The sequence below is a fragment of the Mesoplodon mirus genome (genome assembly GCF_964341445.2).
Source record: "Mesoplodon mirus genome assembly, chromosome: 12".
NCBI lineage: Eukaryota > Metazoa > Chordata > Mammalia > Artiodactyla > Ziphiidae > Mesoplodon > Mesoplodon mirus.
Window position 1 is genome coordinate 27,264,626 of NC_138988.1, and position 12,574 is coordinate 27,277,199.

General features: G+C 39.0%; 1 protein-coding gene across 11 annotated transcripts in view; it reads left to right on the plus strand.

Moving 5' to 3' along the window:
- Positions 1-12,574, plus strand: part of CADPS (calcium dependent secretion activator) — a 485,320-nt gene that overhangs the window by 349,836 nt on the left and 122,910 nt on the right. For all 11 annotated transcript variants that reach the window (XM_082638330.1, XM_082638328.1, XM_082638325.1 and 8 more), the window contains 3 exons: positions 8,931-9,032; positions 10,774-10,837; positions 11,249-11,372. In XM_082638330.1, the coding sequence (XP_082494456.1) occupies positions 8,931-9,032; positions 10,774-10,837; positions 11,249-11,372 (290 nt within the window). The remainder of the gene's footprint in view (positions 1-8,930; positions 9,033-10,773; positions 10,838-11,248; positions 11,373-12,574) is intronic.

The window sequence follows — 12,574 nt, forward strand, 5'->3', positions numbered from 1 at the left end:
CCTTCTAAAATTCCACCAGTGTGTCCTCATGCTGTGGTTATTAGATTCATTGGTGCAAAAACATATTTTCAGATGTCACTCTATTTAGGTAGGGTAGGTGTGATACCCAAAAGCTACACGTATTACTGCTCTGACCACTCAGAAATCTATACATAAGGTCATTGTGTGTTCAGGGTGGAATTAAAAACCTAATTGTCTATGTTTGTCTAGAAATAAAGAAATCCACCTCTTCGCTTAGTCCTCCAAAAGAAAAATCTATGTAATACAAATTTTGGAAATTGGTCCTTCTCTGGGGAAAGAAATATGTACTTTCCTGTGATGCATACATTTTATACCATTTCTGTAATCATCTGTTGGGTTCTTGCTTCATTCAGTACCTGGGCAGAGCCTGAACCACTTTAAATAATGTCCTTGTGCCAATAACATCCACATTCTGTGAGATTGTTCAGAGGGAGGGACTTCTCCATCACTCCCATCCTTATAAGAGAATGAAGACACCTTCTGTTATTGTTGGGTTATAGCTACATATTTAGAAAAGCAGTAAACAAGTCAGAAAAGACTTGACTTGTGTATTTTTGCCCTCTCCTAACCTCTTTTTCAAACTGACTAAAGCCAACCTGGAGAAGCTTCAATGTGCATTTGTAATGTAGAAACTGCTTGTTGTTGCTCCCTATCTTACTCTTTGTGATACAAACACTTGACATATTTGTTTTAGCAGCGTGTCTAAGCCCCAGGGCATCAGGGCATAATTAGAAAAGGGCATGGGCTGGAGGGAGAGGAGGAAGAAAGGGTAAGGCTGGGCTTTCATAATGAAGCGGTGACTACAGGACGTGAGAGTCCTAATTACAGTTTATAATTAACCTAGAGATTATACATACCATCCAGAGGAGTGAGTGGGGATGTCTCCTTTTGAGATGATGATGCTTTGGTGCGGTCTTGAATGTGTAGTTATTAACCATTTGAAAGAGACAAAGGAAAATAGTCCACACTAGGATCAAATTCAAAAGTATCATTCTGGAAGTGGTAAGGATTAAGAATTGCTAGAAGAAGTCCGTTTTTTAAAAAAAGAGAAGTTAAGAAAGTGTGTTTGGTCTAAATGTTCTATTTAGGGACCATTACAAGGAACAGGCTACTAAAATATACTGTTCCACTCTGACCCTTTCAGCTCTCGTGTTTCTGAGCTGGAAGATTTTTGTAGCACGTAGGATTCAGTTATCATGCTTGTTTACGGACATTTTCATGGATCTGTAGTGCGGTCTGTAGGCATGCATCCATTTGGAGAGAGAGAATATATCATGTTTACGGTGCCTGCACCGGCATATGTGGACATTTGCATTTGGAGAGAAAGTATATTCCCACTTCGACTGGAGTTTTACCCTTTGTTGATAGTGATTGGAGCTTAAAGCTGGCTGTACGCAGAGAGGTGGACCAGACGCTCTTTCCTCTTTTGTTGAATTCACACGTTTCTTTTTACACTGGATTCTACACTTGATCACCAAATAGATGCAATAGCAGAACACATCAATCATTGTATGCTTTGAATTAATTTAGTAACCTGACCTTCTTGAAAAGATATCTTACCTTCCCAACGGAGGTTTTGTGGCCCGGCTTTCAACATAATGTGGAGAACCCCGGTAGCAGGATAATTAAACGCTAGGACTCTGTGTGCTCACCTGGGTGAGTAGCGACAATTTAATGCCCCCAAAGAGGTCATTTCACTTTCACAAAACACAAGGTAGCTTGAATTCTTTGGCTCAAGTGTTCACACTTAATTTCAAGCATCAAAATAAAGTGTTTCACATGAAAAGCCTTGTGCTTAATCGTATTGTATTAATCCTACAATAGACATTAATTAACAAGCTCTAGCTCAGAAACATTTGGGGAAAGGGAGAAGAATTTGCGTAACTAGTCCTAAAGTGTGGGCAGCCTGGTTAGGGTCATTTTAATCTGACAAAAAAAAAAAAAAAAAACCCAAAAGAACCCAGAAAAACACAACTCTAGATGTATTATTATTTGTGACATGGCTCAAGATGGGAGGCTGTGAGGCGAGTGAAGATGACAGAACTGGTGCTAACCACTGTGACAAGAACTTGAAGAGCAGCCGACGTGACATCTTTCCTATCGTGCTGCCGAAAATGTCAACTTTGTGAAGGACAGTGAGAAAATGGTTTGCCGAAAACTTGAAAGGTGGATTCCAGAGATGCCTGCTGTGTCAGATGCAATATAGTCTGTTGTGGCCCGAGAGACCCACTTTGGGCTCTGATGATGGCCTGCAGGTGGGAGAGCTTCCAGTCTTTGACAGGGCTCCAAAAATGACTGCACTTGACCTGCATATTGTCTCAAGTTTGCAGGATCATGATATACAAAAAGTGAGTGGTTAGCCAGTGTGCAGTTAGGTGGAACCAGTGACCAGGGACCATATTTCCGTGTGTGTGTGTGTGTGTTGCTAAAGCTAGGTTCAAAGGTATCAATGCTTCTACTAAAATTGGGAGCCAGAGAATGTGTGCTTTATGAACTTACATCAGTTCCACATAAGTAACAAAAACTAACGCTGGATAATCTAAGCAAAAGAGAGTTTATGGGGATGATGCCAGGAGCCTCAAAAAAAAGGGGGGGGGAGGGGGAAACTGGAATCAAGGCAGCAATAGAAAAGTAGGAAACCAGGATCAAAGCAGTGGTCCAGTCCTTACCTGCACATTGGAATGACCTAGGGAGCTTTAACTTGACATGTGTAGGCCCTGCAACAGACCCATTGAATCAGAGCTTGAGGGTGGGACCTCTCAAAGCTCTACTGGTTCTAAGATACATTCCCGAGATTAAGAACTACCAACCTGGGAAAACAAGCTGGGCAGGGCACAGCTGCTGAGACAGCAAACCCCACCAGTTTCTTTTATCCTTACATCATTTATGTGATATAAAGGTTCCGGGAACGAGTGTCCAGTTGGCTGAGTGCAGTTCATAGTCCAGCTAAGATGTATAGTGACCCCCCAAGGCAGGAGCTGGCCTGCAGGAAGCCTTCGGCATTGACAGCAGGAGAGTAGTCTCCTCAGTTTACACACAATGCAGCCAAGGTCGTTCCTCCAAAGGAAATTCAAGTGCCCTTAGGAAGTGGCAGTGGACACTAAGAAGTGCAAAACCACCAGCAGAAAATGTATCAGTCAGGATACAAGAGGGCAGAGGATTCAGGCTCCTAGACACATGTTCTGAGTAAAGATAGATCTCAGCCTGGGATTTGCTAGGTAGGAGTTTAAAAATCCAGCTTCAGCCCTCCTCTTCTCTCATTCTTTGTGATTCCTTAAGTGTTAGAAATATTGAGAAAAGAACAAGATGCAGAGCCAGTTTTATGACAATTATAGAATCACCCCCAAATGTTTCCAAAACAGAGAAACAAAAGCATGGCTTCTGAGAGACACCAATACAGTTCTTCTACTTATTTTGCAGCCAGCACTGCTTGGAATTGCACCTAGAAAACAGTGCAAATGCCATTTTGGGAAGGGGTTGCTAGCTTCATAAGTGGACCATATACTTTTCAGAGAAGATCTCTGGTTCCAAATTCACTCAATCCAACGGAAATTGGGAACCCTGGATTCCCAATTCCAAAAATACCATTTCATGCATTCAGCCACCCACCAAGTATTTTTTCGCTCTAAGACAGAGGTTCTCAAAGTAAGGTTCCCCGAACCAGCAGTACCAGAGAACTTGTTAGAAATGTTCTAGGTCTCTAGGACCTAGAATGTTCTAGGACCAGTTCTCAGGTCCCACCCCAGATCTGTTGAATCAGAAGCTCTGAGGTGCCCCAGCAGTCTGAGTTGTCACAAGCTTTCCAGGTGACTCTGAGGCAGGCTCAGGTGGCCACTACTCTAGGGAAAGTATTTCATTATTTCTGTGAGAACAGTGCTGCCTATATATTGAACCAGGATTTTTCAGTTAGTAGATCCATAGAAATCTACCAAAACCTGTACAATTAACATTGACAGATTATAGGGGTCAATGGAAGAGAAATCGATGTTTGACAGAATTTTCAATAATAACTATGAGAAATCAAACACCCCACAAAGGATATTTTTGCTTTTTAACTGATGGAGTGACAACCTGTGATCTTGGACAAATATTTTTCTTGCCCATCTCTCCCTCAGTTTGTAAAATAACACCCCCTGTTACCAGTATCATTTCAGAGCAATTCTGGCAATTACAAATAAATGTGCATTGGATGTCGAAATTGTGATGTGTTTTATCACCTGTTTTTTTTTGGTAAACTCCGTACTATATGTCTTACAGACTCAGATTGGTTTGTTTTATTTATTTAAAATGAAACTATTCGGGCTTCCCTGGTGGCGCAGTGGTTGAGAGTCTGCCTGCCGATGCAGGGGACACGGGTTTGTGCCCTGGTCCGGGAAGATCCCACATGCCACGGAGCGGCTAGGCCCGTGAGCCATGGCCGCTGAGCCTCGCAATGGGAGAGGCCACAACAGTGAGAGGCCCGCGTACTGCAAAAAAAAAAAAAAGAAACTATTCACACTGACATAGGCGATTAAGAAGCAAATTTATTAAGAAATGACAATTTTTAGTTGTTTACCTTTTTTGAATAGGGAGATTAACAGTGTTCACAAAGTAGTTCAAGGAGACACGGAAGCTGCCATCTGATACCTTTAATAGTTATAAATATGAATCATCAGAACAAAAGGGGAAAAAACATAATCAGATTTTATGTTTATAATACCCTTTGTAGTGAGAATTACAGGAAAGCCATGCACAGACTAAGTGTTCAGTTTTTGTCATCTCAAACACAAATCTAAAAGCTGCCTTCTAATTGCCTAATTGCCTTAGAAGACTTGTTGGGTAAGGAAGGAATGATTTTCTTCACAGAGAGGTTTATTTCCTAATAATGGCCACAGACATCTCTGGGCTGCCTATGTTAAATGGTTTTCAGGCTTTTTCCTGTGATCTATAAACTCCTCTCTGAATTATACCTTATATTTAATAACATTTTTCTCTGGCTTAATTCCCTGCTAAGAAACAAAATGCTTAAAATGGCTCGACTTTTCCCAAATTGATTGTGTGCATGTACACACGCCAATTGTATAAACGTGTGTTCAGTGCATTAGCAAGCTGAATTTTGTATAAACAAAATTCAAAAGCCACAGCTAAAGAAAGTTGTAGATTATAACAGACACATGAGACGTTACTACAGAAAATGTCACATGTATTTCGTGGGGCCAGTGAATTCATCCTGAGGTTTAACTACAGGTTTGTGGGCATTTTATGTTTAAATAATTTTTAAATAAACTTCGTAAATTAACAGTTGAGATTTTTCCTGAAATTTTGAAACTAAGGACGTGTATAGATTCCAACAGCCTACCTGATATTTACCATTTTGCCTCTAAGTTCAGGAGGGTGTGAAGAAATGGACTGTATAGCATTTTACTATTTAGGGGTATTTTCTACAAAGTGGGTGAGGGGAAGTTTTTTCTTTTTTCAAGTAGGGCATTTTTAGTACTTAAAAAGAAGGGAAGCTGACCAATAAACCCCTAACAGGAGGTACACTGCTATCTTTTGCCAAGTCTTTTGTGCAGTCAGACTGGTCTAGTATACAGGATTTTCCCAACTTCTGCTGGATCCTTGAGAAGGCCTATAAATAAGACCATTTGTTTGGTCTCAAGATGACTTGCATTTGCAAACTGAAGAATGTTCCAATAGAAGTTTCATGGTGACGCACCAATCTGCAAACTGGCTCAGCCAGTAGTCAAAACAAGTCAGTACAAGATCTGGGAGCTGAAGACTTTGAATGGGTCAGATTATCCTTCGTCTAATTTGGCACAGATAAATTTGGGCTATAAATATGCAGCCTTCCTTTGTATTTTCAACTTGAATGGGCCAAAGGAAATAAGGAAAATGTGTGTGAACCTACTGGTAATTCAGAAACATGAGAATACTGTGATTAAACTGAAATTCACTTATTTATGCCAGGGTCATTCTTTTTATTAAATGAGCAGTAGTTCTCTTAAGATTGAAAAATAGCCTATGTGGTTAGTTCTTTTTTCCACCCTTATTGAGATATTAACATATGCCATATGTAGGTTTAAGATGTACAATGGGATGATTTGATACACGGATACATTGTAAAATGATTACTGCATAAGGTTAGTTTCGTATAATTTGTGTGTGTGTGTGTGTGTGTGTGTGTGTGGATAACATTTAAGACCTACTCTCTTGACAGCTTTCAAGTAAATAATACAGTACTATTAATTATAGTCACCATAGGGTATATTAGATCCCCAGAACTTATTCCTCTTATAGCTGGAAGTTTGTACCCTTTGACCAACATCTTTGCATTTCACCCACTCCCCAGCCTCTGGCAACCACCATTCTCTTCTCTATTTCTATGAGTTCAGCTTCTTTAGATACCACATATAAGTACCATGTGTTTATCATACACATATCAGTATTTACCTTACTGTCTCATTTATTTCACTTAGCATAATGCCTTCTTTTTTGTGGCTGAATAATTTTCCACTGTGTATGTAATCTTTATCCGTTCAGTTCATCTGTCAATAGATAATATTGTCAATAAACAACATAGGTTGTTTCCCTATCTTGGCTATTGTAAGTAATGCTGCAGGTAACATGGGGGTGCAGATATATCTTCAAGATAGTGATTTTCCAGATGTAGAGAACAAACGTATGGACACCAAAGGGGGAAAGCAGAGGGTGAGGTGGGTGATGGTGGTGGGATGAAGTGGGAGATTGGGATTGACATAGATACACTAATATGTATAAAATAGATAACTAATAAGAACCTGCTGTATAAAAAATAAATAAATAAATGAGAAAAAAAAAGATACTGATTTCTCTTTTTTCAGATACATAGACATACCCAGAAGTGGGATTGCTAGATCATTTGGCAGTTTTATTTTTAATTTTTGAGAAACCTCCATAATGGTCTCCATAGTGGCTGCACCAGTTTACCTTCCCACTAACAGTGCAGGAGGATTCACTTTTCTCCAAAGCCTCTCCAGCACGTATTTGTTGTCTTTTTGTTTTGAGAACAGCCATTCTGACAGGTGTGGGGTGATATCTCACTGCAGTTTTGATTTGTATTTCCTTGATGATTAATGATGTTGAGCATCTTTTCATGTACCTAATGGCCATTTGTATGTCTTCTTTAGGAAAAAGTCTATGTCCTCTGCCTAGTTTTAATCAAATTATTTGGGGGGTTTTCTATTTTTTATGAGTTCCTTCTATATTTTGAATGTTAACCCCTTATCAAACAGATGGCTTGCAAATATTTTCTCTCATTCCATAGGTTGTCTCTTTTTTTTTTAGCAATAACTATAGCAAATATTTATTGAGCACTTATGTGCCAGGGGATTTCTATGTGTTATCATGTTCCATGTGCTAATTAACCCTTATAGAAACCCTCAGGAAGGACTGTTTTTATCCCTGTTTGACAGATAAGGAAACTGAGTCTCAAAGAAGTCACAAACTATTAAGCGAGAAATCCAGCTTTAGGTGTTAGGCAGCTGTAGGTTGTCTTTACATTTTGCTACGCAGAAGCTTTTTAATTTGCTAAAGTGTCACTTTTTTGGTCTTGTCTATTTTGCTTCTGTTGTTTGTGCTTTGGTGTCATATTCAAAAAAATTATTGCCAAGACCAATGTCAAAGAACTTTTCCTCTATATTTCCTTCTAGGATTTTTACAGCTTCAGGTCTTACATTTAAGCCTTTAATCCATTTTGAGTTCTTTTTTGTGAATGTTCTAAGATAAGGATCTAATTTCATTCTTTTGTATGTGGATATCCAGTTTTCCCAATACCACTTATTGAAGAAACTATCCTTTCCCCATTGCGTATTCTTGGCTCCCTTGTCAAATATTAGTTGACCATACATGCAAGGGTTTATTTCTGGGTTCCCAACTCTGTTCCATTGGTGTATATGTTTGGTTTTATGCCAGTACCATACTGTTTTGATAACTACAGCTTTGTAATATAGTTTGAATTCAGGAATTGTGATGCCTCCAACTTTGTTCTTTCTCAGGATTCCTTTGGTTATTTGGGGCTTTTGTGGTTCCTTAAAAATTTTAGGATTTTTTTTTCTATTTCTGTGAAAAAAATCCCACTGGAATTTTGATAGGGATTGCATAGAATTTATAGATGGCTTTGGGTAGTACAGACATGTTAACTATATTAATTCTTCCAATCCATGTACACAAGATATCTTTCCATTTATTTGAGTTTTCTTCCATTTCTTTCATCAAGGTCTTGTAATTTGTACAATGTCTTGTAATTTGTTCTTTAGTTAATACATGAGTGGTGAAATTAATCCAAACATCTGTAGTTATAAGCTGGAAAGTGAGTCATTTAACAGCATTTACCTCTGGGAAATATAGACACTTACAGGATTCCTGGTTTTCATGGGAGTTTGTGTGCATAGTTCAGGAGTCCCAAACATAAGTGCCAACAAGAGAGACAGGTAATGTAAATTAGAGATATGGACCAGGAGAGTGCCTGCCCCAGCCAAGGAAGAAGCTGTTTGTTGCCCCTCTCCAATTAATGCCAGCTGTTCCAAATTTGCGAGAGAATTGTATCATAAAACTTTCCTAATGTAAAAAATGTTGGCAAGCCGTTCAAAATTTCAAAAGGCTGTGAGCTAAACAGAGCAGGTCTAGAGGTTGGCTTTAACCTGCAAGCCACCCCTTTGTACATTTTACCATTTCACAATAAATGAGTGGCAGTTCTGCAAATGTCTCCAAATGATAACCTCAAAATACCCCATCCCCTCTAGTCGCTGGCACTGAAAAGCAGGACTTCTCCTAAAGTCACATCGATCACTGTAGTTGTTCTTCTAAAATGGACAGTTTCCTCCTGCTAGAGGTTTGGTTTGATAGTGTCAGCATACGAGGTTCCCGTCACCTCATGACATGTCTTCTTTCAGGCCTGATGGAATTGGAACTGTGACTGTTGAAGAAAAGGAACGTTTTGAAGAAATCAAAGAGAGACTCCGAGTTCTGTTGGAAAATCAGATTACACATTTTAGGTAAGGATCTGGGGTTAAAGGGCTTTTTAGGAGGGTGAGACTGGGGAGGGGCAAATTAAGGGCTTGATTTTCTAAAACTGTAAATCTATCAGAGACACACTAAATATTAGAAATAGCTGAATGAGGACCTACTGGATAGCACAGAGAACTATACTCAATATTTTTTAATAACCTAAAAGTGAAAAGAATCTGAGAAAGAATATATGTAATATATATTATATATATATATATATATAACTGAATCAGTTTGCTATACACCCGAAACTAACACAACATTGTAAACCAACTATACTTCAGTAAAAAAAATAAGAAAGAAATAGCTGAATGAAAAAGCCAACCAAGACAGTGTTCCCCAATATCCAGGAGACTTTGAAATCTTAAGTTCATTTTATTTCCACTGAAAGAACAAAGCCCTCTTTGTGTAAGCTGACCCTGATCATCAATCTATCTAAAAAATCTACTAAAATGTTGAATTTGACGCTTCTTCAAGGTTTTTAAATACAACAGTGAAAACTCCTGTGAATCAGTTCTCATAGGGAAGGAAGGCAGTGGTACCCAGAAGAGCATCCCCACCTTCTCCATTACCTGAAAACAGGACTAGTGGGCTATGTGGGGAAAGAAAGAATCTTGGTTCAGCCTTGACAGACTGATCATGCACTTCCCCACACTCTCGAGACAGCTCGCAGGTCTGGGCTTGACCCTTGCACCACACAGCCCACTTCTCCCTTAGAGTCAATTAGATATTTTTAATGCTGCACTGGTGGTTCTGAACCAGAGATCTTGGAATAGGAGCTCATCAATAGTAAGAGCATTTATAATAGCATAGTAAATAGTTCCTATTTATTAAATGCTTCCTGTGCACTACATAGGGAACTAGAGGCTGGATAAGCATGAACTCATTTTTTTTTTTTTTATTCTCAGGACAATTTGTAAGGTAGTTATTGTAATTCCCATTGAAACAAGGAGTAAACCAAGGTTGAGAGAAGTTAAGTAACTTGCCCCAGGCCCCTCAGCCAGCAAGTGGAAGAAATGGCATACATACATAGGATAGTCTGGGTTTCAATAGCCCATCCTGTTCCTTTTGTACCATGAGGAAGAGTGTCTTGAAAGGCTTATGACAGCCTGAAATAGTTACTAGAACTCTTAGTGGTACCTGACATAGGTACCATCTGTGCCATCAAAAACCTCCTGGATAAATCTTTACTGGTCATACACTCTATGCTAGATACATTGCCAATAGCAAAAGATCAAATAACAATTAAAAACTACAATCAAGGAAGGACAATTAGTAGAATCATGACTTTGCTCAAAATACACTCCTGTATTTCCTATATTAATCCTCTGGGGATTTAGGTAAGTGTGTTTGAATTTTAGCCTGTTTCAACTAATATTGTTTAATGCCAGTCTGGTCTCAATAATTATATATAAGGTCACATCTGAGCTAACAAATGGTTCTCCTTCACAACAGAAATCTAAACAGAGCCTTATGTCATCACTGGAAATATTCTTTTCTGCTGCAGACATTTGCAGAGTCTCTCTTTAGTCATTATTCACACATACACATATATACATTATATACACACATATATGGTGTGAATTCAGATTAGCATAACACAACGTGACAAAATAAAAAGCATTTTCTGTTCCTGAGAGGGAGTTGCCATAGGAATCAAGTTACAGCATATTTCATTCTAAAATGTAATTGATTCAGGGAACCTGAACATTTTTCTGTCTTTTTTAGGTATTGCTTTCCATTTGGTCGACCTGAAGGTGCTTTGAAAGCTACCCTCTCACTCTTGGAAAGGGTAAGAATGAAAGTAAAAGACAAATGATATATACACAGAGACATAAACATCATGGTAATTAAATATTGTGGTTGAATGGCCTAGATTGTCATTTCTAAAGGATTTGTTTACCATTCATCAAATACCAGAATAAGTATGAAGAAATTGCCAAAATTCTAGATATTTTATCTCTATACTCTCAAATAGTTAGGATATATTGAAGATACGCTCCTTGCCCTTCCATGATTCATGGACAGGCTTTGACATCCTAACTGTGCACTGGAATTTTTTATTTTCTCTTCAACAATGGCGCTCAATCCATGTTAAGTTGTAAAGAGGCATTCACAACTAATTTTAAACTGAATTCTTTAAACGTAAATGAGTAACACATTTCGTTGAACCATCTTAAGAACCTAGTTTTTCCACCTATAGGTCTTGATGAAAGATATTGTTACCCCAGTACCACAAGAGGAGGTAAAAACAGTCATCCGTAAATGTCTAGAGCAGGCTGCTTTAGTCAACTATTCTCGGCTGTCAGAGTATGCCAAAATCGAAGGTAAGGCCCCCTTCTGCCCCCAATTTTTAATTTAAATTTTGGTATGCCTCCCTAGGGAAGTCTCTCTCTTTTCTGACGGGCCCCAGAAAACGGTGGCCCATCTCTGTATGTTAAGCTGAAACTTGAAAGCACTTGAAATGGGATAGCTTCCTCAGCTGTGGCCACATAAATGATTGAAGGCACGGGGACTCAGGAAACGGTCTTTGTAGGGAAGGATTTTGAATATAGGATGTTATCAGACAACTAAGATCCTTCCGACAGGCTGTGTTGGCCCTGACTTTGCTCTGTGGCTAATGTTTTTCTATGAAAGAGTTCTGTAGGGTGGCTACCTTCTTTAAATAGAGGAAAACTAAGCAGTTTGTTGTCCACTGTTGATAGCATTGGAAGTAAAACAGGAATTGAATAAAGCAACATCAAGGTTTTGCCTAACTCTTTCTTGTCTCTTGAACGTGTCTTGTCTCTCGGTAGCTTTTCAAACTTGATGGCAGGTTAGTATTTGGCTGTCTCTGATGGCTCCTGGTTTGCTTTAGATCTTATTCAATCTTGTTACTCCAAACCTAGGATGGTTGTTATCACTGCCGTCTCAAGTTTTAGGGAAGTGGTCACTAATGACCAAGTAATCGCCCAAAGGGCACTTTGAGTCCACTCTACTTGAGAAGATATGGTTCTTTGGGACCTGTTCATTTGCAAAGGTATTAATCACTTTTCATTGTTACCCTGTTGGCTGCTATAGGGTGATTTGAAAACCACACCCAACTTGACCGTGGTGTAAGTGTATAAATGTGGAAGTTCTGTGTGCAAAACTCAATGTGTCTGCATTCTGGAATCTGATGTTCTCTCATGTGAAACACCCAAACAAAACCAGCAAATACCCATAGTCTGCCTTCAGGACATGACTGGGAAAAGAAAAAATAAGAAAGACCTAATCAACTACCAAAACCCCATCACTTACCCTGCCAAAGTCCTTGTTTCCTTAGGGAATTAGGTTAAGATCGTGTCAAATACGCAGTGTTCTGTACATTCCATGTCCTCCCTCTCTCAATTTTGTCTGTCTGACAATGCAAATTGTGTACCAGTGGTAATGAATTCGTTGTTATGCATCCAGGGAGAAACACTTAAGAATTGGGCACTAAAAGGATGTTTATCAACTCTTGACTTGGTAATGAGTGACAAAAATAGAGGAACAAGGAGATCGTTAAAGG